Below are 27,692 nucleotides of genomic sequence, written 5' to 3'. Positions count from 1 at the left end.
GTGAAGAAAGCAGGGCCTGTTTAGGTTTCCTGTGGGTAAAAGCTTCCTAATCTTATCAGAAACCTAAGATTTGTGAATTTCTTCAGCAGAAAATTAAATTGATGAGATGACGATGTGATGATTTCAGAACCATTTCTATAGGAACTAAGTGAAACTATGATTAATTTAATACTGCCGAGTACACAGAAAGGGAAGAGCATTCTGCAGATGCATGACATCACAAAGCTAAACCCGTGCTCCAAGCTACCGTGTGGGTGTTCTCCAGAGCACGGAAACTGCCTACCATGCAAAAAGGATGGACATTTAAAAGCATATACCAATTTAATATTCTGACTAACCACATGCATAGTTAAAAACATGTTCACACTCTCACTATCCTTTTTGTCTGATGTGATTTGACACCTCCTGGTGCTACAGCCTCTGTTTCACAGACAGGACAACTCTTCTGAAATCCAGTCTGTGTCTGGGGAGTCAGTCCATCTTCAGAGAAGTTTACTTTAGATATTTTGTTATAGGTCAACAAAACTTTACCCTCTCTAGAGAGCAGGAAAGGGTGGATGTTAGATCAAGAAGTTATGCATGGAAGTCTCTTTATTGTTCTTTTAGGTGATGCGCTTTAATGAGTAGAGGGGAAATGGGTGGGCAAACAGACACAGCATACATCAGCACATTTTCAGTCCTATAGTATTATCCACAGACATTCAAAGAAAGCCCCATCTGGTTCCAAAGATGCAGGCACTAAAGCTAAGAACTTGATGTCATCTTTACCTTTAAATTAGGATTGCCTTTGCGGTTCTCTGGTGGGAAGGCCATTGACAAGGAGGTAGTAGTTGCTCTGCTGTTGTGTGGTATGGGGAAATGACTACTGTCTCCCAGCTGTAAAGTCTGAGTTCTCTGTAACCCTTAATGTGCTGGTCGAGGAAAAGGACTGCGGGAGTCGCCAGCCCAGCTGCGGCCCACACACTCCTTTTTGGCTGATAAAACGTGAGGTTTTGCTTTGGCATTTAGTGCTTCAAGCAATATTAAATATATGGGCATTTGCCAGATGACTATTAACATAGAAATGGCCCAGAAATGCCAAATTGGGCCTAATGTTCAAAATTTTAGAGAAGATAGCCAAGCAATTCAATAAATGAATCGGATAGCAAACTTCCTACTGAACAACAAAAATAGAAGCCGCACATTGGGACCTAATGGAAGTGTGCCCCCACACATATATTATTATAGTAGTTCACGTCCTCTGGTGGCGTCCTGGGAAGGCCATGAACCATGGAACCACAGAGCCACAGTGAAGCCTTAGATACTGAGTCATTGCAAAGAGGATCACTTGCTTTTTTCTTTAAAAGTCCAAGGACAGAAAACCTCTTCCTTTTCCCAGTCAAAATTATTGGCCTTGAGGGATAATCTCGTAGACCATGTCAGCTGTATGGTTTACAACAAGAACTTAAATTTTAGTTTTCACTCCGGTTTGCAGATACAAGCAGAATAAGGAATATTGGATGGGCTTAAATTTATAAACCATCTACATTTGGTGGAAATTCTTTCCCTTTGTTTGAAATGAACACACATCATGTGGCCAATGAGGTGTGTGATCGTTAGACCCCATCCTTCTGCTCTGGGGTTTCGCCTTAAGCAGAATCTCTCCTACCTCCTTTCTTTATCTCTCATCTGTTTTATCCATTTGTTTTCTTTTTGTGAACTCCCCACCTTTTCTTTCCCAAACCATTTTTGACTTTTTTCTTTTTCTTTTGCATTCTTCATATTTCAGTGATATTCATGCATCTGTCAACATGAGTTGGTATAACTTACAGTATTTCTTAAAACAAGGAAGTAACAAATCCTGTAAGAGACAGCCCAGGCACTAAGCAGGGACAGGAGAAATGTCTCCTTCACACTGAGGTTATGACCTGGACACCTCCCCCCGACTCCCGTTTTCTAATTTTGAGTGTATATATGGATTGATGGTATAAACATCACTGCTCAATAGATTCTTTTAGGAAGATCACATTTCTCTCATAATCAGAGCAACCATTTATCTAAAGGTTTTGGGGTTATTGCAAAACAAAACAGAAAAAAACTTTTTTGATGTTTAAATTTATAGGGCTCAGTACTAACTACTTTATAATTATGAACACATAGTTATCTGAGGTAGAATAAAAATAGTCACTAAGCTTATAAATTGTAGATTTGGGAAAATAATAATTATCATTTGCATAGTCTGCCCAAAATCAAGTTATAGGTGTTGATCTTTGTGTTAACAAATAGAAATTCTTTAAACAATGTTATTTAATAAGGTGCATCAGTTCAACTAAGAGGTTGTAGATAAAGAAAAAAATGACACTTTGTAACTAATGTAGGAAAGGTTGATTTTTAAGAAAAATGAATTCAATTACAAAGCATTTTTTCTTTTCTTAATTATTTGCACAAACGTGTATCTAAAATATTTGCATATAGTGTAATAAAAATAAAAAAAATTCCCATTTGAAAACCTACCGCTTAGTCAGTCCAAATAATTACTTTCAGGATCCAAATTGGGAGTAACATAAAAACACTCAAATTTTAAGACAAAGGCCGTAAAAGAGAAAACAATTAGGAAAAAAAGAAGTTCAATTAAAAATTTTAAGGCACTCATCTAGTTGGCTTTCAATGATTTTTCTTAGCAAATGATGGACTGTTGTATTGATCGCAGGAACCTGGGACTCTCTCCTCACTAAAGCAGGAAGTAGCGTTCTGCTAGGATGCAGTAGACACTGTAGAGGGATTGATTTTGAGACACTGAAGCATGTTCAGTATTACTCTTAAGGACGCTGTAAGGAAATTGATAATTTATTGCTGGCATTAACCGTGTAAGGAGAGTTACTCCTTTCCTTGTGGGGTTTTGAAGGGACTGCTAAGATGTAATATGTGCGTTCTAGAGATGTTTACAGTGAGTTTAGATAAGAATCCAGTGTGGACCAGGAGATAAAAGGAGAAGCACCCTAGAACTCCATTAAACTGAAACTGTTCTAACTCCCGGAATGATTCCTTTATTTTGCTGGAACCTGTATCCGTCAAGCGTGGAGCTAGTTTTAGAAATTAGTAAGAAAGTTTTTCTTTAGTTAGTGTATGCAGAACTAGATAAGGTCATACAAATTAAACTTAAAATACATGCTTTATTTACATTCACTGAACAATCTTTTTCTGATTTGTAATATATGAACCGTCTAAATAATCTAGGAGAAGATGTTCAGTCAGAAACAGCTAAGCATTTTAAATAATTTCCTAATTAATAGGAATCAAAATAATCCAGGAGCCGGGCAGTGGTGGCGCACGCCTTTAATCCCAGCACTTGGGAGGCAGAGGCAGGCGGATCTCTGAGTTCGAGGCCAGCCTGGTCTACAAGAGCTAGTTCCGGGACAGGCACCAAAGCTACAGAGAAACCCTGCCTCGAAAAACCAAAAAAAAAAAAAAAAAAAAAATCCAGGGGACATCTGAAAAGGGTTTCTGAGGGTTAAAACAGTATCTGTAAACAATCACGGTAATTAAAGGAAACCGAATTGAAAGGGACTTAGGGAGTATATGCTTTTGCTGGAGACTTACTGACAAATAGCTGTTTGAAATTCTTAGCCCATCCCTAGCTTTTGACATCTCCACCTATAGCACGAGTGAAACTGGTCATGATTGGGATGCATTTGGCTCTTTGAGGCCACACACTAAATGGCTGCAGTGGCTGTGGGCAGAGGCATCTGGGGTATTTTGTGTCTTTCCAGTTCTCTTAGGAGAAAGAGTGAGCTGTTGCTGTCTTAGCTCATTCAGAATGAGACAAGAGGCTTCAGTCCTGCACCGGCTAAGCAGATGCCCGTGTCTTCCTCCCCTCCTGCTGTGGTGGAGCTAGGCAGTGTCACCATCATCTGTCACAGATGCCTTCCATAGTCTCCCGAGAAGCTCGGCTACTTTTCAACTCTTTCTTCCTCTTGCTAAGTTATGTTCCTTTACACAGTCTACTGTCCAATATAAAATTACTGCTTTGATTCAAACTTCGATCTCAAATTCTCTTTAAATAATGAAGGTGCAAACTGAACACCAAATTCGAGTGAGGTTTTATTTGGACTTAATTATAGAAAGCAATCCAGTCTTTTAAAACGAAGACAAGGTAATAGTCGTCATATATTTCAAATCATGAATAATTTATTCACCACATTTGAAAACAGCCTGCCTTATTTGAGCAAGGAGTGTGTAAACAGATCTTCAACCTCAATTTTTAAAAGGAAAAAGTTATTGCAGTTAACATCTCCAGGTAGGGTGATGTTGCGTTGACAATAACTCATTGTTCCATATTTCTCCGAAAACAAGGCTTTATTTGTCTAGCCTGCCTAGACTTCATGATTACATTTCTGACCTCGGCAGCTAGGATGAGTTGAACTTGTCGCATTTATTAATAATCTCATGTTATAGGTTTGATCATGTAGCCCATTATCCCTACCTCTCTTTTTCCTGAAGTAATATTTGTATATGTCTGTGTTCATGTGTGTGTCTTGTTTTCTGACTCTGAAATGTTTATTATGCCTTAGACAGTTACCCCAGGGAGATTATGTAAAAAAGCCTGGAGATGGCGACTCTTTTTATAGCGACATTCCTCCCGGAGTCAGCACAAACTCAGCATCTAGTTCTAAGAAGAGGTCTGCCTTTCTGTCGCATTTTCAGATTTCCACCTGTTCCATCACACATTATTCCATTAGTCAGAACATTTCATTATTTTGCAGCAGGTTTGGTTACTTCTTCCTTCTTTCTTGAATGTTAAAATAGTATCCCTTGTTCTTTGATTACTCCACTTCAAAATGCCATATGCTCAGAACCACTTTGTGTAAAAAAATCAGGCTACAAAACGGAAAACAAAATGCCACAACTCTAAATCTGTGTAGAAACCCCTGGGTTTTCCCTGCCATGTTACACATGGCTTAAGAAGTAAAACATAGTATTTGAAAATATTTTTACATGGTGAGCTTTATGTCATGTTTGGTAGTCAAAGAAAAAGGGTGCTGTCATGCTTCAATAAAGGCAATTAAGATAATTAGTAATATAAGTGCTGCATTGAATAGTTTTTTAACTTTGTGTATTTCAAAGCTAAGCTTGCTGTGAAAAAAATGATTGCTTCTCTGTGAATCATCTATTTTAATATTATGATTTTTTTTCTGGAATGGTTATTTGTAGACTTTATAACTTTTATCTTAGTTGAAGAATTAAGTATAGGTAGCATTATAGTATTATTTATGTCTCAAACTCTAATGATATATTCTTGTTCTAGCATCTTAAGATGTATGACACCTTTTAACATTCAGTTTGCTTTATAATCAGTTGACAGGATGAACTGAGAACTAGAAGAACTAAGCAGGATGTCACAGGGTGGGATCTACCTTCACATGAAGGGAAACCAAGATATCGTAGAAAACAGGCTTTAAAGTTTCCATTGGGGTTTCAAGGATAGCGACAGCGTTTCAATTGGCCCGCTCATAACACTGGGCACACATACTGCTTGTAGACTGAGGAACTCGTTTACGGAGAGGGAACATGGCCTCTTCTGACAGTCTGAATAGAGTGGATGGTCCTTAGAGCAATCTGCTCAGACCTTGTAGTTACTGAATACGAACCCAGAACTGTTAGTCCCTAGGAACTTTCTTAGGCACATTTCCTTAGATTAACCGAACTCAAAGCAAAAGTCGTGCTGGTTTTGAGCCTGGGAGCACACACGGTAACATACACTTTACAGAGTACAGAAATGACTTTTCATTTATTCTTGAGGACTTGTCAGCTGAGAGATGATGACTGGGGACCTACTAGCATTCTCTGATACAAATATTTGCTTGGTCAAGTATAGAATTTTAAATTAAATAACAGTAAAGAGTAGAGAAATCAGTGGGTTCCCAGACCATTCATTTCATACAAAATATGAGTGACTTTGTGATTAGGAGAGTAGTGTGTATGTATTCATTGTGCCAAGTTCTGTTTCCTTTCAGTAAGAGGATCCCTTTCAAACTGACATTATTAGGAACTAACCAGAGTGATCGTAGGGGAGTGGCTTAAGCTAGCGCTGTCCCTACAGTCTCTGATAAGGAGCTTTCCAGTGCTCAGGACTGGCTCCCAGATTTTGAGAACCAGTACACTAGGTTCTGATCAGTCAAAAGCATATCAAATTATTAGGCTCCAGACTAGGTTTGTCACATTCCTTTCATTATGAAATGTCATAAAAGTTTTGTTTTGTGGTGTAAGGTAGGTATATTAATTTGATTCTTATAGTTAATTCATTTAGTAATAGCAGGATACAAATAGCGGAAGGACTCAATGGTGCATGGGCTTTGTGAGAGATATCTCCATGATAAAGATCTGGTTCAGTTCAGTCATTGGACAGTTAACTGGTATACATCATATTCATTGGAGGCATATTTATGTGGAAAAATACCAACTCTCTGATGATAATTTCATTAATTTAAATTTGTGTATTACTTTCATAAAGAGAGCCAGGTTCATTTGGGCACATTTTATGTGATCTCTTAAAAGTCCATGTTCTCATAATATTTGAATGAAAATCATTGCTTTACAATTAAGAAACATCTATGGTGGGACCCCATTATAACCCTGCTGCTGGGGTTATGTGACTGCAATACTTGCTGAATTTGCTCTGTGGTTGCTGTGTTCTGGGGAATGTAAATTGGCTTGCATTATATCCCGCTGCTTTTCCATTTATGACTATTGTAATGGGGTTCCATTGTATTTGACTTTTCTTAAATTGAATGTTGTGTAATTCTGCCTTCTTCATGAAGACGTTCATGTTTTCTTCATTCTTTCATTTCAGATTTTTTTAATTGATTTGTTTTATTTAATGCACAGTAATGCTTACAAATTTTGCTTAGTGATTCCAAAACATTTATCTGATTATATTTTTGAACAATATGCAAATGCTTCTGCTTTCAGGTCAAACGGGCTCTCTCATTCCTGGAGTGAAAGGATTCCAGACACAAAACATATTTCAGACATCTGTGAAAATGGCAGACCTCGAAGTAACTCCTGGCAAGGTAGTGACCAGCGTTCAGAATCTAAGATCTGACTTCTGGGGCCCTGTAAAGACGTGTTCTTTCCCATAAGCCGTTCAGCTCTTCTCTCAACAAAGAGCTTTAGAAGGAGAGGCCAGCTGTTTGTTTTGTTCTTTGAAATCTCCTTCATGGGAAATGGTGGCGTAGTAGCTAAGTAGGCAGGAAGCAATGGAAGGCCATGCAATTCCACATATTTGGAGGCGATGCTGGTTATAAATGACACCCATTAGAAGTACCATATAATTATACATAAAACAATTATTTATCTGTATGAAAACTTAGCTTAAATCATCTTTTTTTCAGGTAACCTGGGAGGCAACAAAAAGAAAATCAGAGGCAAAAGATTTAGACCTCGATCTAATTCAACTGAGTAAGTTGTACATTTAATGGGAAAGGCATTCAAAGGCCCTGTGCTATTAGGAGCGACTGTTAACTAAGCAGATAGTCAGAGAACCACCTGCCATGCCTCTGTACTGGGTTTTGTCTTTTTAATTCTCTTTGCCCTATAAAAATTAACCTTGGCTTTTCTCTTTTACATAGGCATCTCCGCAACTGTGCCCATACCAATATTCACTGATAGTGGGGGTATCACCCTTGCTGCGGCTTTTTCCTCCAGTCACCTGCCATTGTGGTGTTTTGGTTTCCTTTGAAAGGAATTACCATAGCTGTCTTTTTTTCTCATCATTGGGTATCCAACCATCTCAAAGGGCCCCCCTTCCTCTCCTCTCGAAGCGCCAGGGCGAATCCTCACTGTATTAAAGTGTGCCGTGCTCACAGTCTGAAGCCACCACTCAGAGGTCTCCATGGCTGCTATCTAAGCATTCTCTCAGACTAATGGGAAGAGCTTCCCTTTTAAGTTTTCCTCCTGGGAACGTCCCAAAGGCCATTTACCTAAACTTGCTCTTTATCTGACTCATTGTCACTAATGTAACATTAACTGCTTTAAATGATAGACATATATTTTAGTGGGGTTGAAAGTTACATTTAAAGTCTTTTATTATGAAGTAAGCATCATGCATTTTTTCGTGGTGTTTCTTTCTTCACTTAAGAAAGTGCAAGCAAAGCGTCGCCCCCACAAACCTTACCCCCTTCATAGGGTGAAGCACACCCTTGGTATTTTTCCCAGCCGACCATGCCCCACACATGATTATGATTGCCCTTGCTGTTTCAAGTCCCCTGGCATCTCTGCTCACACCCCACTCTGGCTGCAGTTCTTCCCAGGACCTCTGACTACTTTGAACAAAACAGTCTGAGTAGCAGGTGTCTGTTAACTGCTTGTTAGAAACTTACATTAGCTTCTCCATCATATACCCTGCCTTTTTCAGTCCAGGAATAATAACATTGCCCTGAAATTTGGACCTTCCACCTGAATGGTATTGTCTTGTAAGTGGCTTGTCAACATTTACTAGAGGATCCTTTTACCTTAGAAACAATAGCAGTTTCAAGTGATACCATTGCATGGTCCAGAATGGCATCATAGACTTCCACCATGACTAACTAACCTACTGGAGTTTATCTTCTGCATTCCCAAGTGCTTGGGTGCTGTAGGGCTCACTGCAGATAAACTCTTCCTGGAATGTTATTTGGTTTGTTTTGCATGAGGCCACCTGGTAAGAGGGCTCCTCAGCTTATCCTGGTTGCTCATAAGATTACGACTACATTTGTGAAATGTTCTTTGGAACTTCCTCTGTGGACTTTTAGTGCTAGAACAGTATTTCTGTGACTAGACTTTGACATTTGACAGCTCCTAAGAAGACAAAAGGTCAGCAGTGTATCAAAGTCTGGGTCAGGACCCAGAGATCCTTTGAAGTTCACCAATATTCATATAGTGTTTTCTAGGGAAGGCATTGATTTTAAAAAATGTATAAAATTCTATTTATATCATATGATAAAATTGTATTAGGGATAGCCTTTATGAAATCTTGCCTGTGATATAATTAGGTTCTAAGATTTAATGTTACAGTATAATAGAAATCTCTCAGTAAAGCAGGTTCCCTCAGCTTTCTCAGAATTTTCTGAGTTTGGGTGCATGACTCATATTCATTCATTGGAGCCAAGTTTATGAAGCTGACTGTCCATGACCAGAAACTTTCTTGTATGGGAACTCTCTTTCCATACACGCATACACATTTACATATTTCTGAAAAATATGAATTTCTGATACATAACATATCAAGAATTAGGTTAGCAACTTTTTATACTTTCTCTCTAGAAGTCATCCTATTTGGTGATGACATAATACATCCTTTTTTTCTGTAGCAGGAACTGTTTCAGGTCTGTTATTTCACCACCCCCTTAGAACCACATCATCCCAAAGGATGATGAACAATTTGGGCCTGGATTAAAACACCCAGGATGCTCTATCAATTAGAAAACAAAACAAAACACTAACTGCCTTGGTTTTACTGGTTTCCCACACAGAGATTTTGCATCTTCCTTGCTGTTGTTCACGCTATAAATTTTTTTTTGGCTTAGACTTTGTATTATATATTGTGTTTTTACAGGAGGGAGCCCCAAGCTCCTGAGCCTGGGCACTCCCTCGCCCAGACAATCCCATCCCAAGGCATAAGCCCAGGGGGCTCTGCCAGCCCCCAGACAGGGAGTCGGGATCACAGGTCAGTCTCCGCTTGCCCCTTCACTTTGGGCTGCCACGTTAATCCCCCTCAAAGCCCCTCCCTTGGCTGAGAGCAGGGTCATTTGATCTTTGACAGAGCCCCCATATCTGCTCAGTGGTGCTCCTGACCCAGTCAGCACCCGCTTTCCATCTTGGAGAACACGAAGAGGTTCTCCTATCCTGTCCGGCGCATTATTTTTTCTTTTTGCATGTTGCACTAACACGCCGTGCTAAGTCAAGCCATATAGGCAGGTTATTGTAGTCGATAAAGGCCCATCGCTCTCGTGTCAGGTCCCCACAGCGCTCCAGCACAGATCTGAAACCGAGGTGAAGGTCCAGCACATGCCGAGTCAAGCTATGTGTTTGGAATTTTTGCGGGTCAGCCATAGCCCTTGACCTTTGAGTTTCAGAGATTGCCAGTGAAAGGAACAAAGGTCTCCCCCAGGAAGTGGCTTCCTGCCTGTGGGACACCGAGTTTGCCAGGTGGCAGTTTCCCTGACGGCGGCTGCATGAGCTTTCCCGATGGTCACCAGCGGCTGCACTTGCTTTTGGACTTTTTCGTGCTATTTCAAGTCTCAGTGGAAATGTTCACGCGGATTTTCATTGGCTATCTCTGTAAAAAGTGCAAGTTGGCAAAGGTTGTGGCTAAAGGCAAAACTAATGTGAGCTCTTCCTAAATCGGGAGACGTATCGTAGCAGAAATGGTCTTATAAGCATAAGAGTCAACAGAACCTTTCTTCCGGGGTGGAATCATAATTTTATTTTACAGAATACCTTCTTAATGGCTCAAAATGAGGAAAAGAGCTGTGGAGAAATAGTCTGATTTTTAAATATAACTGGAAATATAGTAGTTTTGGTTTAAATATATTTATAAATAACTCAAAGATTAAATATGGAGGAAAGAAATAAATCTTAACTAAAAATTAAAATGTTTTATAATTTCACCAGATTTGTTTTCAAATAAATGTTATAGAAACTGGATCTTCGTTGACGATAGTACCATGGAGCTACTTTTTAGAAGAGAAAGCCCAGTAAAACCTCCAAATTCTTCCAATGCTGAAACTGTCAAATCGCTGTTGTTTTATAAGAGCAGATCCTAAGGGGATGTGTTTTTGCTTGGCTCCGCAATAAAAATCAAAGGGCCCTGTGGAAAGCAGCCACTATGCCTCCAGTTTTGCTGCCTCTGAGATTTGCACGGCCATCCTGGTGGTACTGCTACCAGGCCCATCAGGGAGATGCTAGCATTACTCGCTGGCAGCCCTTCTTTTGGAAAGCAACTTCTGAGGGCTGTTTCCTCAAGCAATCATGAACATTTTAATGTGGAGTGCACAAAGAGGAGGGCGGAACTGTGGGGCTGCAATTAGATCTCTGATCCTAGCTTTAAAATCATGGAGGCCAACTTGGACTGCAGTGAGTGTGCTTGCGGACTCCAGGGTTGGGGCCAGACCCTGTCTGTTCCTTACAGAAGTCAGCTGGAGAGCGCCCCTCAGACTCTGTTACAGAGAGTAACACAGTGGGCGTGTAAGAGGCTTGTCTTGACTATAAATAGAACTTGGCTCCTTTAAATTGTCTGAGGTTATATGTGCCTAAATAAAATACCAGATTGGAATTGCAGCCACCCTGAATATTTTCAAAGAGCACCAATATTATTTGAAAACCAAGGAGCCAATTGAGAAGTGGCTTGGGAAAAAGAAGCTGCTTTTGATGTGGGTTAATGAGCCTTTTGATAAAGAGAGAGATTCTGACTGACAATGGAAAGCCACTGGAAGAGGCTTTCCTCGAAACGTCATACTACATTGTAGAGTGCCTTGTGCCTTGTACCTGACATTACCTTCATGCCATTGTGCAGAGGGCCTCATAGTCACCTGGCCAGTGTCCATCCTGGTTTATCTGCCATAGTCACTTGCATTTGGAGGGTGAAAACATCGTGGCTAAGCTTGTGCTGTGTATTTTCAGATTTTCTATCTTGTTCTGCTTTCTTGTTCCTTCCATTGCTTTCTGCAGGTATTTAAACCCATGGTTCAAAAGAGACTATAATGTAGCTAAGTGGGTAGAAGATGTGAATAAAAACACTGAAGGACCCTACTTTAGGTATTTTATAAATTCATTTTCTCTTCCTTTCACACCTCCCAGCACATACACATACTGTAGTGTGACTGGCTCTCTCTCCCTTGTTTCTCCTAATACAAGTTCCTGTAGGCGGAAAGGCCCCTCATTCATTCGCTGCCTTTTGATGTATTTGGCTTCCTGAGCAAGTCTAGTTCTTCTCTGAATGTTTCAAATGAAGCCATTTGAAAAGGGTTGCCATTCAGTGCATGTCCCTGTCACCTTTTGGAGCTTTTTAGTAGCTTTCTCTTCATTTTATGCTATGTAGTGTTCTATGGGCATGAAACATACCCCTCACTAATAAAGAACCACTATTAACCTCAACAATTTAATTTTCATAATCTAGAAGTTCCATAATATATTTTTCCTGCTTACCATTAAGAGTGCATAGTGCATAGAAAAACTCAAAGAAAACTTGCAAACAAATTAAACTGGAATTTTATTTCAAGCAGAAACAATGATTTGATTGAACTGGAAAACAGCTAAGATATTATTGCTCGTGTGATAGCATGTGGTGAGCTTAGCTTTCTCTTCCTGTAGAGCCATTGGCTGGCATTGGGGCTGTGCTGAGAAGAGTATGCTATAGATTCTCCACAAAGCAGTGGAGGACTTTCATGTTCAAATGCAGGAAGCAGATAGAAAACAGCCGACTAACAATAAGAGCCTCACGCATTCTAAAACTATCCCATCTCCCCAATTCCCTGGAGCGTGTACTACAAACCAAAGGCCATTTCCTAAGCCTCGCCATGTCATCTTCCCCCACTCTTTTTAATATAGCTGATTACCTAGAGGTAAATGTCTACTTTATATTAAATTACTTTATGGAAAACTAATCAAAGAGGAAAACGAGCCTTGGTCCCTGCCTCTTCCTAGCACAATTGGAGTTCTCATGCTCCTTATTGCCATCACATGGGTCAGCACTGAACAGATATGACATGTGCTATGTCTCTTTAACTCTCGGCACCCACCCCAGGTGGACTTTCTCTTCCAGTGTACCGTTTAGTTTAGTTGTGTATAGTTTGAGAAAATGATTAGACCTCCCTGCATTTTACTTTGATCCATAGCTTTTGCGTATACCCCAGGGAAAGCATAACTCCTGCCTGCTCACGAAAATACATCCTGCTTTTACAGTCCACCTTCCTCTCCTTTCCTGCCCTCTGCTTACCCCACACTGCCCCACACTGAACCTCATAAACATATACACTCACATTCAAACACCCCACCTCCACCCGTAGCTCCCAAGATGGCCAACAGCAAGAAGACAGGTAAGATGGTTTTGATGTTATGTGGAATCTTGGCTCACCTGCAGTCCTATTTTTTTTTTCTTTTTCTTTATCAGGCTTTTGGGCAGATTGTAATTTGTCCCATCCATGGAACCAAAACAGCATGAGTTTGGTCCTACATAGGTTAGGACTTTTATTTCTAAATTGACAGCATTTATACAGAGTAATTTATGAAATGGTACCCTGGAAGAGTCTATGCACCTCCCCTGGGTGAGCTGAGAAGTTGGTGTAACTCAAGAGAGTCCCCATTTCTTAAAGTCACTCCCCCTAGTCTGCCCAGAAGCTGTCTGACTGAGCACCATTTGGATGGGGAAATGCTTCAGCACCCCTGGTTGCACGAGCCAAGCTTTGAGAGAAATCCAAGAGGGTTTCTTTATCTCATCTTTTAGTCAGAGATGTTGGTACCTACAGCACAAAGTCACGTTAGGAATTGATAATGAGAAATTATATTTTGTTTAAATGATAAAGCTCCTGGACAGTTGTGATCTCGCTGTCTTTTTAGATCAATAAGGTTTGTGCAGGTTAAGACTTGGAGGTCAGCTCTGCATCTCAGTGGCAGTGGAAAGTAATTGAGATTGTTCCCAGCTTGAGCACCATGATTCTGTTCTACCCTCCAACCAGACCAGCCCCTCCCAACCCTAAGTGTATTCTCGCCTAGGCCTGGGCTTCACCAACCTTGTACTTGAGCTCTCTTGACAAAGTCCACAGACAAGGACACAGGTCACCTTCTTAATCATGCATGTGGAGTTAGATTTGTTCCATTCTTACAGCATGTAGTGGAGATGTGGTGGCTGCAGCAGACTGGTTTGCCAGTGAGAAGGTCCTATCCCTGAGCTGAGGACATATTGCAGAGCCTACAGGAGGGCTTCAGCTCGCTCTCATATGACAGTGCTCGCCCTAACTGTGCTGCCAATGTATCCAGACCACTGCAAAAGTGCAGGTGCAATCAGAGGAAAAGCTTTGGATCACCATCCCCAGATCCTTTTAAGTCCCCAGGAGGTGTCCGTGCTCTTGAGAGCTGTCCAACTGATCACTCATTTCACCAGATGATCTATGGAAACCACAATAGCTCTGCAAGCAAATTCTAGAAAGTAAGGTGTCAAATGCCCATTGTATATCTGTTTCTCACATCCCAAGAGGTAGGCATTCTTGGCTCCTTTCTGTGCACGGAGGAAACTGGGGTACAAAGACATATCCAAAGTAGCCCATCTCATAAACATCTGAAACAGAACTGGAGCGTGACTGTTCACTGACTCTCAAGACCGTTCCCTCTCCCATCTCTCAGTGATGGCTGTAAGACTGTAGAGGGTCTGGACACTCAGTTCCTCACCGAGGACACTTCAGTCCTTCTGGAGCAGATTATTATAAAATTAGCATGTGAACACAAGTGTCCCCTTCTGGGATTTACAGACCTGTCTGTAAAGGAGCCCAGAAGTCTGATATAGTCCCAAGGTGCACCACAGTCCATTGACAGACAAGCACGCCTTCATTACATAATTCTAGGGTGCCCCCACTGTAGTTATTATGGTTTTAAAAACTGCCATAAGGATAAATGGCTAATATTTATCCAGAAATTCATTTTGCTTTGTAACTGAATGAGAGTGGCTGATACTTGGCTAAACGGAAGCTAGATTAGAATTAAAGGACTTCCATCAGCAGCTGTGATAGATTGTCAGTTCATTTTCCCTAAGCTAACTGACCTTGCCTTGTTCTCTTCCATTTTGATCCACACCAGAATCCCTTTTCTGTCTTTCTACCACTAAAAATGTCCTGCTTGGCTTCTCACCTTCCCTTCAGGGCCCAAAGTCTGCATTCACTAGAGTTCTGCTGTGTGAAGTCATGCAGAACCACTTCTGTGGGGGTCTGAAGAACACCTCCTGTTTTGTTTGGTTTTTAACTCACTATTGTTGGTGCCCATGCAAAGATGATTTCAGAACAAGGCCGAGTCAGCTCTCATTGGAATGGTTTTGAATGTTACAGTGTTGATCATTTGAGCCCATGGCCAAGTTAAGGCTGATATGGCTATGACGTTGTAAGCTAACAGCTCATACTACACACACACACACACACACACACACACACACACACACACACACACACACACACACCTGCTGCAGCAAACTAAAATGAGCACTTGGTTCCATGACCTTAAAATAAATAAAATTTATTTGTATATCTGACTACCCAAACTTTGAATCTTTTAAATCTCATAATGATTTAGCTAAAAAGCTGGATCAGGGTCATTTTAGAAGCATCTACATGCAAGTTTCACACCCCTTTTATACATATTGTGTCTGCTTCCTAACAATCATGGTCCTATTTATTCTTAATTTACTTTAAAAACTACTTAGTTTTTAAATTATAAATCTGTGTACCAGGAGCACACTTTCTGCACCATATGAATTCCATCCCCAGAACCCACACGAAGAAACTAGGAATGGTACCTTGTGCTTGTAATCCCAGTTCAAGGGCTACAGGCACAGGTCCATCCCTGGTGTTTAATGACCAGGCAGCCTAGCTTAACCCTAGGCCTGTGAGACACAGTCTCAAAAGATAAGGTAGGTTGTACCTGACGAACAATACAAGAGGCTGAAGTACCCTGTGCACATGTACTTGTGTATACATGCACATCTTCACAGACACACACACACACACACACACACACTATGCAGAACTGAAGCAATATTAAAGTACTATTACCCTTAGTTACTTCCACCTTCCCAGTCCACAGAGTGTCAGCATAAGAGAAGCCTAGTAGCCTTCTGGCTGCCTTCCAGCAGTCCCTGGTAGGGAGCCATCCTGAGTAAGTTTCGAACAAACACAGAAGGAACATTAAGAGTTAAGTTTAAAAGTGAATAGAGCCACTCTTGATTTTTAAAATCAATCAAGAATGTTTACATGGAACTCAGAGTATATAGGAAAAGGCATTTTCAAGTGTTAGATTGAATTCAGCATCTTAAAAATGAAAATTAGTTTGAGAGCCATGGAGTCTTGCCCTGCCTGGTGTTTGATGGCCGCAGTACCAGGCTGATGCTTCACGGCAGAGGAGGACTTGAGTTACCATGCAGTGGTCTGACCAGTTCAGTGGTCTTCCATTCGAGCTCTCGCAGATAAGCCTGGCACAAAGACGTCTCTCCTAGCGTGCTCAGCACAGTCACAAGTATCGCAGCTGCAATAGGAAGAGCCAACCTCTGCAGTGTATGGCTGCTGCTTTCCGAGAAACGCTGATCTAGGGATGAAGTAGACCGTTTTTGTATGTTCTCATCAGACTTTGTTTGGCTGAAACTCTGCACTCCTTACTGCTTGCATGTCTACTAATTTGTTATTAAAACCCTTGTATTCCCCTTTGCTCTTCACAACTAACACACGGGCCTCTGATGCATGAGTTTTGTGTAGAGTATGACTTAGCAACCGATGAATACATCCGTGGTTATGTTTTAGGATCTTATTTGAGATTATTGTACTTAGAGAAGCATTTTAAGTGGTAAAATAAAGTAGAATGTTAATATGCTGTTTACTTAATTTACTGTGATGAGTTCTTAGAAGATTTCCCCCTTTTCCATGTTATCTTGTTATTGTAAATGAAATTTCATTATTGGCTTTGTAGTTTAAGAGAATGGTTCTGTGTAGTGCCAGCTAGACATTCCATCACTGCTGATGAATTAGGAAGCTAAATTCACAGCATTCCAGAGTGACAGTTGTCTCCCTAGTAGCTAAAGCTCTGCTGTAGACGCTCAGTGAAAGTAGCTATCAGGGGCTTGCTCTGAGTCTGCTCTGTAGATATTTGGAGAGTGATACCAGGCATGACATAATATGTATTCCTTATATTCTCAACATCTCAGGACCCTGTCTCCTGCCAAGTCTCCTTCTTCATCCACTGGGTCTATTGCCTCCAGCAGAAAATACCCGTACCCGATGCCTCCGCTTCCTGATGAGGAGAAGACAGTGAACCGACAGAGTGCCAGGGTACACAGCCATTCCCGCATGCTTTATCCTTGGTCATTATTCGTTGTATTTGAGCTTGCTTTTCATCTACTACCCACCCCCATTTTTGTGACAGAATTTGGTTATGTAGCCCAAGTCGGATTCAAGTTCATGAGAATCCTCGCTCCAGCCTGCTGAGTGCTGGGATCACAGACATGACCATTACACCTGGTTCTAGAAATATGTGTGTGTGTGTGTGTGTGTGTGTCTGTCTGTCTGTCTGTCTGTCTGTCTGTTTATACCTTTTTTGAGACAGGGTTTCTCCATGTAGTCTGACCAGGCTGGTCTCAAACTCTGAAAACCATCTGTCTCTGCCTCTTGAAAACTGGAATTAAATGCATGTGTCCCCACTGCCCAGCCTAGTACTCTATACTTATGCCTTTATTTATCATTATTGTTTTACTCATCTCTGGGTTTGAAAAAAAAGGATGTGTTTTGCTTTAAGAAACGTTGAAAAATCTTTTTAATATCCCTGTCATGGAATTCCAAAGACTAAGTTAGTTCCTTCTTCATGTCTAGTTGATTGCTCAGGCCTCCCACTGGCTTGTTACAACTCAACAGGAGTTTAGAAATAGGAATCTATGACAGAAACCCAGATTAGTGTCTTGGTACCAAGGGTAGAATTTAGATACAAAGGGGAAATATTTGAAAAATCTGTAATATTGAAAAAATACTACAAAGGGGTATGGTAAAAATTTAACAGAATTTTCGATTTTTTTTAAAGTAAACATGGTTTTATGGTAAGGAGAATTAGTCCCAGGGCCTTGATGTCCTGGTAGAAAATGGCTCTAACTCTGTGCCATACGTATGGCCTCCAAAAGCCAAGATTTAACAAGGTTGATTTTTATTATATTTATTTATGTGCCCATGTGTGAAAGGATCTGGGCATTTGAGTGCGGGTCCCACGGAAGCCAGAAGAGGACATCATTGGATCTCCTGGACCTAGAGTTGCAGGCAATTTTGAGCTGCCTCACAAGAGTGCTGGGGACCAAACTCCAGTCCTCTGCAAGAGCAGCATACATTCGTAGGACTGAGCCATCCCTCCTGCCCCCAGAAAGCCAAATTCAAAGCAAGTACAGAGATATTCATCCTGATGATAAAAACAGAATTTACCAGAAACTCTATTTAAACATTAGCTCCCTCGTCCACCTTCGTCGGTATACCCTACCTCACAGCATTCCCCAGTGCATTCATTCTGTGAAATTTGGGATAAAGTGGAATTTGGAAAGTCAGTCTAGCTAGCCCTCAGAGGCTTCAGTGAGATGAAGACCTGGAAAGAATGATCACTGATGTCCAGACATCTCATGGCCAGTTATATTATGATGTTACTCTTAGGAGAAAAAAAAAAAAAGTCAAAGGTGAGGCTTTTACAGTCTCCACTGATTTATCCAGCACAAGGTTCTGAGAATTTTTATACCTGAAGGAGTTTCAGAGCCTAAGAGATAGTGAATAAAAATTATGGGGTCATTTGTGCCTTAACTTGACCAACTCGGGGGCGGGGGGGGGAAGCACCAGATAAACAAGCAAACAAACACCACCACCAAACAAAAACACAAAACAAACATAGCTGGTCAGGTCACTGTAAACATAAAACTGTACAAATAAAATGACATTTTTTCATTGTGAAAACTACGTCTGTATATCAGTGCTGGATATAGTATAAGATGGAATTGAAGAATAATTCATGTAAACACTTTTTTCTTTTTGAGCCATCGGCTCACAAAAATGCCACACAGACTTCTTATTATTGATTATGGATGCTCAGCCTTAGCTTAGGCGTGTTTCTAACTAGGTCTTATAACTTAACCCACATTCTTCCACATGCTTGTTACCCCATCTCCATTTTGGCCTTTCTTCTTCCCAGAGTTCTTTCTGTCCAGAAGTCCTGCCTACACCTCCTGCTCAGCTATTGGTCAATTAACTTTTTACAGAAGCAATCACAGTGACACATCTTCACACAGTTAAAGAAATAGTCCACAACAAACTCAGATTCCCGGGACTAGATTTTCAGGCTTTGTTGCTTGACGTCAGGTGTTTGTGGTATGCTCTATGATAGTCAAGTTGCTGTGGTCCTTCCCTCCCCATAGCGTGAGTCTAGCACTTGACGTCTCCTCCAGATAAATTGTCTGCATCGCTGCTTTGCTCCATCAAGCTGGGGGTTCTCTCAGCTGTCACCGTGGCCAGTGTAGATTATTAAAGATGTTAACATATAAGAACTCACGGAAATGACAGTTCCCAGGAGAAATGGGTGCCCCATGCTCTTCTCATGGGCTGAGCACTGTGATGGTGAGGACTCTACGCCGGGACAGTGGTATAGAAGTTCTGACTTGGTCTGTGTTACATGGTACAGTCATGGGCCATCTAGAAGAATCCTGCTGAGTAGGTGGCCCTTGACTCCCAGACGTCTTGGTGGGTTGTGGCAAACTACATCAGTGAGCCTGCCGTTACAGCCACACAGGTGTGGGCAATCACGTCTGTTGCTACTGATGATGTTGTAGTTGTCTTATTTGTTTCTGTTCGGGATAATTATGACTTTTAGTTTTCTTCATTCAGCGCTTTTGTTTTTTGTTTGCTTGTTTTTTCCTGCAAGCTCGCTGAGGCCAACGTCCATCTCCTACCCCAGACCACTGTCTAAGCATTCATACTTTCCTTGCCTGAGACACCCTGTAGTACTCTATTTCCTCTCTACTTCAAAAGAGCCTTTAGATTTGAAAGTTCCCATTGGGTTCCAAATAACAAAGGTTTTTTAAAAAACATTTACAACTTATTTCCATTTTCTCTATATGAGTACACATATGCATGTGTGTGCATTGTGTGTATTCCTGGTACCTCCAGAGGCTAGAAGAACATGCTGGACCCACTAGAATTGGAGTGATAGACAGTTGTAGACTGTCACCTGGGTGCTGTGAATTGACTCTGAGTCCTCTGGCGCGGGGGGGAAGGGGGCAGTAAGTATTCTAAACCACTATACCTCTCCAGCTCCAGAACAGATCTTTTTACTAGGAAAGATATATAAACCTGACCGGAGGAAGGTAGCTCAAGTGGCTCTGCCATGCCTGTGGAGTGTGCTGTAATTTCTGTTGGAACAAAAATTCCATGAAGGTTTAGGCAAGCATGTTAAAGTAACCTACCTAGAAAGATACACTTAACTCAGTATGGCACCATGTGACTAAAGCCCTTGATAGGTAGAAGAAGGAGGTCAGGCGACTAAGGCAAGCCTCAGATACATAGTGAGTTTGAGGCCAGCCTGGGCTACATGATACTCTGTCTCACAAAATAAGACAGAAAAGAAATATACTAAATGTGTTGTCTCCTTTTCTTCCCCCCAAATTTACACGCCATGAAATATCTCATATATCCTGTTAAAATGGAATTTGGGTGGAAGTCAAATATAACCTAAGCCGCTCTAATAATACTTCCTTTGTTTTTGTGTAAAATATTTATATATGAGTCATATAGCCTACACTATATTTCACTGGCAGACTCCCTTCTCTGGTGCCTGTCTGAGCGTGCCAGAGTTGTTTGAGGTCCATGAAGGCAATTGGTGCACAAAGTAGATCTGACCAGGCTCAGCATGAAGAACCCATAGTAGAAGCAAAGAAGAGGGAGGATGGGGAAGCAAGCATCCTTCCACTCCAGCACGTCGGCTCCTAGAGAACAGTTGCTACAGTTGGAAGTGCGTGGAGTGTTCATAGGCCCACAGTAGTGTTTATGGGACGGTGTTGGTATGAATGGAGTCAAACTTCTTAGCCTTGACTGGACATGGGAATTGTCTGTAGAGCTCCAGAGTATTTTAAAGCTAAATCCCACCTGTGGGAGTTTGATTTAGTTGGTGTGGATTTTAAACCTTCTGCATATTAGGACTGAGGAGTTGGCTCAGTTGGTAATGTGTTTGCTGTGCAAGCATGAAGACCGTAGTTCAAATTCCCAGTACCCATGTAAAAGGCTGGGTAGGGTGGTGCATGTATGTAATCCTAGAGGAGGCAGAGGCAGAGGCAGGAGGAACCCTGGAGCTTGCTGGCCAGCTAGTCTTGCCAAACCCATGAGTTCCAAGTTCAGAGACTTCATCTCAAAAAGTGAAGTGGAGAATCTTGAACAAAGACACTTGACTTTGATCTCTCATCTCTACGTGCACAGGCATGTGTGTGTATACATCTGTTATGTGCACATACATGGACAGACATGCACACACACACACACACACTCTTTCTCCAGATGTGTTTACAAAGCTGTGATTGAGAAGAACTATTCTGCTGGGGAAATAAAGGGAATAGGCAGCTTGAAAATAATATTTACAAGTTTGCAATTTGAGAGATATAATGTTTATTTGAAATTTTAAGTAACATGAAATGATGATGTTTTTCATCAAAAGGTAGCAATTGTTAGAACGGTTGGTATTGGAGCCAGGAGATGGCCTAGTGAGCAAGGAATTTGCTGTGGAGGCGTGCAGACCTGAGTTTGGTACATGTGCCTTTAGAGGCAAGGTGAATTCCAAGAGTTCACTGTCTTAAGGAAATGAGATGGGGATCATTAGGGGAAGATACCCAAAGTCCTTGTCTGGCCTCCTCAGGCCTTTACATGGGCATGTGCACATTCTCATACATGTGCCCATCACACATGCAAAGAAGGAATGTTAATAGCAGGTTCAGAGAGAGCTAAAAGTTTGTGTATTTCTTTTATCTGTTTATTAGATGAGAGCATGCACCATCGCTACTGACGTATGGTTGGAATCCTTTCTAACAGCCCAGAAAGTTTGCTTTCTGCTTTCCCAGTGTCTGATTTTGCTTTCCTCTCTCTGCAGCTATGGGAGACATCCATTTAAGAACAACTGTTTACATGTGTCACATCGAAACTGTTTACTTCAACTTTTATAGGAACCCAGCCACCCAGACTCACTGCAATCTGTCTGCTCTTCAGATGCTTTGAAGGCCCTCTGAGATGCCAGAGGAGAGGAAGCCACGGCTCATACCTGAATGGCATTTCCTTTTTGTCATCGGCATAAGGTTTAGCCAAACAGTAAAGAACTCCTGAAATGTCACACTATGACACGGAACCACTTATGGTCTGGTATTGGTATGTTAATGGATAATCTGCATGACAGATATATGTAGAATATCAATAAAATTAACTCACATGACCCAAATGTCGCAGGTTTTCCTGAGGGACCGAAGTGGATTCAGAACTGGGCATTCTGAAACACATCCTCATTGCAAGCAGTAATGCCATATGCATGAAGCTTCTGTTTATTGTTTTCCATAGACAAGGAAACAACATCCCATAATAGAACTAGCATGCAGGGCTGAGGCATATAGGACTTTTATGCAGGTTGCAGGACTGTAATGCTTTGAAAGGCCAATACCCATATGCTAACTTTAAACATGTATTTTTATTTTTTTTTACTTTTCATATTTATACTAGCATACAAGGACAACTGTACATATGTAAACATTTTTAAATTTAAAAAGTAACTGTTACATATAAGTGTATTTTGCCAAATGCCTAAAAACAGTCAGTCACGACTCTATCATTGTCCTTCATCCTGCGGTCTTCAGAGTGTCAGTGGACGGTGTTGTGAATATAGTGGTCAATGCTGTAAAAGTATCTTTCTGTAACTGGCATTCGTCTAAAGTGTGTGACTTCCCTTTCAAGTGCGTACAGTCTGGAGGAGGTTTTGTTGAGTAAGTGATCAAAATGCTCAGACAAACGTCCGGCCTTTGCATCTCACTGAAGGTGGAGTCCAGATGTGTGGTAGCCGTGCAGCCTCAGGACACCCTGGAGCTGGCAGGTTCTCTCAGAATCTGCCAGCTTGTCTATCCATGTCTAAGATGCATGGTTCCTGTCACAGTACCTGTTCTCGCTTAGTACCAGGACACATCAGCTAATCTTACCTGGAAGCCATGGAGTGCCTCCCCTCCAGAAGGTTCTTGCTGAGACGGATTGGATGCACGAAAGACACAGACCACTGAGTGGCTAGCTCCCATCTGGCCAATACCTGAGCCCTTTCGGGCCTGAAGTTTGGGTTTCTTAACAAAATCCTTGCAGCCATTATTACCCGTGGAAGGAGTGATCTGTTTTCACAACTTTAATGCATTTCTCATCACTGGGATGTAAGTCCCCGCAGGCCGTTCTGGCTGACTTTGAAGAAGATGGTGGATAGAAGACTCAACAAGGCATATAAGTTTAAATGAAGTCTAAGGCTACGTAGATGCAGTAGCTGCAAAGGTAACCATCAGCCTGCAGGGAGAAGAGCCACCAGGGGTTTTGATCCTTTAAAAAAACGAGTATTCTATGTGAAATCTTGTCATTTAAAATGAAAAGTTAATAGCTTTTCTAATGCAGTTTTACCACTCAAATTTGATAGCTCAGTCACATGCTCTGCTGTGGAATACACTTCTGACCCCGCCCCCATCCTTGCTGCTGTATATGAGGATGGGGCTATCAGACCAGACCTCAGGAATGTGCTCTACATTTGGTTTCTTCCACAAGTGTCCAGGGACACAATTTGTCTCACCTCCGTGTGGATATTCTTAGATGCCCAAACTGAAGAGCCAGATTAGAAGGCAGTGGTATAACTCAGTTCATGTCTTTTGTAATGGTCCACTCTTCAGAAACACTTTGAAGATGTTAGAAAACCAAGTTAATCAGACAAAATTATACAGTAAAAACAGCGTTTATCACGACAGGAAAGGATGGAGTTTGCTGATGGCTCACTAAGACAGCCTCAGACAAAGGCGTGGATGAGTTGAGCAATGTCTCCACTGAGCTTCAGGCTAGGACAGAAGGGCAGGCAGATGACCGAGGAAAAGATGTAGCAAATGAAGTGGCTTTTGAACAAGATCATGTCAAATGTGCACTGAGTGTTTTCTGGCATTGCGTATATAGAAGGCTAGTGTAATATAAGGTTTATTTTGGCTACAAGAGAAGAGTTTATACCTTTGAATGAAGATGCCTCGTGTAAATATGCTTTGTATTAGAGTTAGTTACATAAACCCTGGCTTGGGAATTCACAAGTGGCTAGCTAGTGAGCTGGTTATCTGTCTCCCCACCTGTCTTTCCTCATCAATATTTTTTTCCTGAAGTTATTATTGAAAATTACAATCATTATCACGTGCCTTTTGGGAAAGACGGCTGCTTTCGTTTGTAATCCCCTTATGTAATGGGATGAAAAGGATTTTCTTGACTTGCAGAGTGATTTTAGGAATATAAGAGCTTTAATGTTTTCATCAAGGTATCTGTCTCCCATGTTTAAGCATTCTTAGAATTGTTTCTGGAATTAACACGCTTTAGTGTTGACGACTAGCTTCAGGAAGTATGTATCAGTGCACTCGCCAATATTGGTGGTGTAGATCGTTCCATCCGACTATGTATGACTTCCTTCACTGACGTAGACAGAGTAGACTCATGGAACCAAGGACAAGCACAATGATTATTTCATTTTTAAATGTCTATTTTGAAGGGGAACTTTGAAGCTTGGTAGTTTGAGTCACACAACTAACATCCACACTTCCCAGTGTGCTGTGGGGTCATTAGTCCATGAATAGGGGCAGTAATGTGTTTGTTGGTTGCCGTTTCTCTTTCTAGTACTCTTGGCATCAGTAGGACTGCAGATAGCCCGAAGGTCTGGGATGTTCTCTATTATCATAAAGGAACGTTTAAGTCTTCCCAGTGTGTGTTCAGGGAAGGCCTGCAGTAACAGAGAATCCTTAAGGAACAGACTGGCCAAACCAACACTTCCCAGCTACGTTCCTTAGGTGGGAAACCTTCCTCCAGCATCAGCCAGATAGAAAATGACTGCAGTACATGCAGTCTGCAGAAAGGGGAAGATAGGCGCTCCTTGGACGGGCAGCACACCATTCTCAGTGTTCTGCAGTGGCTGAACCATACATCCCAGCCCCTCACTTAGATGCTAAATGAGGAACAACACATCTTTGGGTTCCTTAACAGAAGCATTGCCTGGGGTCGAGATGCCTTCTGAGTGCTGTAACCTGGGCGCTTTATTTTGTTAAGCAGTTTCTTTTCTTCGTGTTTCACACAGTTTTTAAAATACTGTTTGCACAGAACATCAGCCCCACATAGAATTTACGTATGAAAGATTGATGGTGTGTCTCAAAGCAGTCACAGTAATGAGAGAATTAAATATTCTCTGTCTTCCCAGGGTGTGGGTGGGAGGCTGCGGTGTGTTCCAGGACAGATCCACATGGCTTCTTCTGCTATCCTTACATATCTGCATGATTTCTTCCTGCCCGTTACCCTCTGCCTCTGGAGTTACTTTACCTGTTGTCCTTTGCTATTTTTTCATGGTTTACCTTTGAGCCAGGGAAAGTATACCATTTCTCCTCTCTTCTTCCAGGATTCCAGCCAGGTTCGTTCATTTATTCATTTCATCCTGCCATTTTCTATGGTCATATAGTTCTATCTTAACCTTAAATTTAGACAGTCCTTTAGATATGCCCCTGTTTTTCAATATAATAATTGCCTATTTAAAGGTAAGATTATTTTTATGTTACTTAAATGTAAAGGGAAAGAAGGCTGTCTGGTAGTTACTGTCTGCAGGAGGAGGAGAATAAAGTTTGGAACTGATGGGAATAAGGAGGAGGCAGGACCCCTGACCCCTGTCTGCACAGCCAGATGACACCACTGTCACCTGTACCCCACCTCCTCCCCTGACAATATATAGTCAAGATAAATTTTTCATTCTTATTTTACTAGCTTTGTATGAAAAGCTGCCGTTTCTGTGGAAAAGGGCTTCATTCAGGGCTCAAGTACTCACTTTCCTCCTGTAGGGTAGTCAAGACTACTCTGACTTCAGATACAGGGTCTCTTTTCTGGGCACCAGAGAGCTAGGACCTGGGGTGAGCAACTTCTCCTTTGCTGTATTGTAAAGAACTCAATCAACAGTTGTGAAATTTGGCCGAGGCAGCAGTCCATCTGCCTGTGTGCACAGCATGTTGTTAAATTGTCCCTGCTGGTCGCTGTTGGCGCTTGCTGACAGTGTACGCTCTGTGGGACAGGCCCTTGCAGCTCTCAGAGTTTTCCTGCCATGCCTGTAGGTGCAGAACAAAACTGCCGAAGACTTGGAAAGCAGAAGGTAACATTTCCATTCCCGTATCGGTCATAGTTATGTCAGTCCTCAACATGTAAGTAGAAAATCAAAACTTAAGAAGCCAGGGGCCATTGTATTCCTGCCCGTCATAGCCATGGCCTTAGAAAACAGTATCATTACTATGGGGTCTGATGGCTGCTTCTTCTGTAGTTCCCCATTCAGTAGCTGTGCAGGACTTTTCCTCTCGATAAGAAACGTCCCCTAGCGTGCAGGTGAAAGTTGGGAGAAACACAGGCAGGCAGAGGAGGGGAGGTTAGCTTTCATTTCCTTTTCACATGCTGCTTTGACTGTGCACCTACGAAATGGGTTTCAGGGGATAGATCTCAGGAAGGGAGTTTGGGAGATGCTGGGTCCTTTAGCCCCAGCACAAGACCACAGTGCATATCCATTGAAGCAGGCACAAGAGCTCAGGATGGTCACTGGCCATGCTGGCCGTACTGGGCGCCAGCAGCAGACTTAGGTGCTTTGCGGTCTCCTGGAGTGTTAGTTCTCTATGTAGTCCACTGTCCAGTGCAGTGTCCCGGTTGCACCAGTCATTGGCCTGCAGCACACTGGGAGGGGCTTTGGAAGTGGTAGGGGTGTTGATCACAGGCAGCCATGGAACCAAATCCAAACAAAAGTGTATTTTATTCTGTTTGTTTTTACAAAAAGGCATACAGTGAGATGAAGCACTCTTATTAAGTTAACACACACAAGGCCCTCAGGTCTGTGTTTGTGAGCAAAGGTTAGTCTCCCCCAAATGTATGCAGATGCTTGTGTGCATATTCTGCATTCAATTTACACCATTTCTGGGATATGATGTGTTCTGATGGTTGAGTTTTAAAATAATGCAAATAGCCCAAATCTTTAAATATAGCGGTGCTACGTTTTATCAGATAACACAATACAGAAAGTGCTGAAATGAATCCAGACACTTAGGAGGAATACAAGAGTTCCTGTTAAATTATACACTTGTATCACTGCCTGATATGAACCCCACTTTTCCTTTTTAATCCAGCACAATGTCAAACTGTGATTCTGTAGCTCCTCTTTTTAATGGGTACAAATAACCCAACACTTTTTTTTTAATGGAAAAAAAATTTTTTTAAACACTAACTGTGAAGTGCTTAGTGAAAGGTTCCTTCAGGATTCAAAGCATTTTTTTTTAAACTTGTTGGAAGACTTTGCCCTCCAAACTAGCATTTCCAATGACAATCACCAGAAATGGCTCATTTCACCTAATTAAAGCAATTCATGCTAGTGGACATTAGGTCTCTGCCAGGGCTTCCCCCACCACAGCCTCCAAGACAATAGACGCCACCCCATGGGGCGCGTTAACAGCATCAGTGTGGTTCACTTCACGGAAGTAGGTACTCAAGTGTATATACTTAGATTCACATCATTTAAGCCTCCTCTCTGCTACTCGGCACGCACGTCAGGTTCTTACGCTATTTGAAAACTCCTGGGTTTTGGCAAACACCAACAGAAATGTAAATGGTGGTTGCCGTCCTAAACAAGCGTTTATGGCCGTTCAAGTTAAAAAGTTGTTCTCATAT

At 41.6% G+C, this 27,692-nt stretch overlaps 1 protein-coding gene across 11 annotated transcripts in view; it reads left to right on the top strand.

Moving 5' to 3' along the window:
- Positions 1 to 26,953, top strand: part of Adam22 (ADAM metallopeptidase domain 22) — a 243,642-nt gene extending 216,689 nt beyond the window's left edge. The window contains exons 27-33 of one of the 11 annotated variants that reach the window (XM_057758312.1): positions 6,949 to 7,049; positions 7,371 to 7,437; positions 9,572 to 9,682; positions 11,686 to 11,772; positions 13,023 to 13,052; positions 16,913 to 17,036; positions 21,856 to 26,953. In XM_057758312.1, coding sequence (XP_057614295.1) covers positions 6,949 to 7,049; positions 7,371 to 7,437; positions 9,572 to 9,682; positions 11,686 to 11,772; positions 13,023 to 13,052; positions 16,913 to 17,036; positions 21,856 to 21,876 — 541 coding nt within the window. In that variant the 3' untranslated portion in view covers positions 21,877 to 26,953. The other 10 variants (XM_057758314.1, XM_057758313.1, XM_057758322.1 and 7 more) reach the window with 10 other exon arrangements.
- Positions 26,954 to 27,692: the final 739 nt, after the last annotated feature.

Source organism: Chionomys nivalis, chromosome 26, assembly GCF_950005125.1.
Source record: "Chionomys nivalis chromosome 26, mChiNiv1.1, whole genome shotgun sequence".
Taxonomy (NCBI): domain Eukaryota; kingdom Metazoa; phylum Chordata; class Mammalia; order Rodentia; family Cricetidae; genus Chionomys; species Chionomys nivalis.
This window is presented reverse-complemented; position numbering and strand designations above follow the sequence as displayed.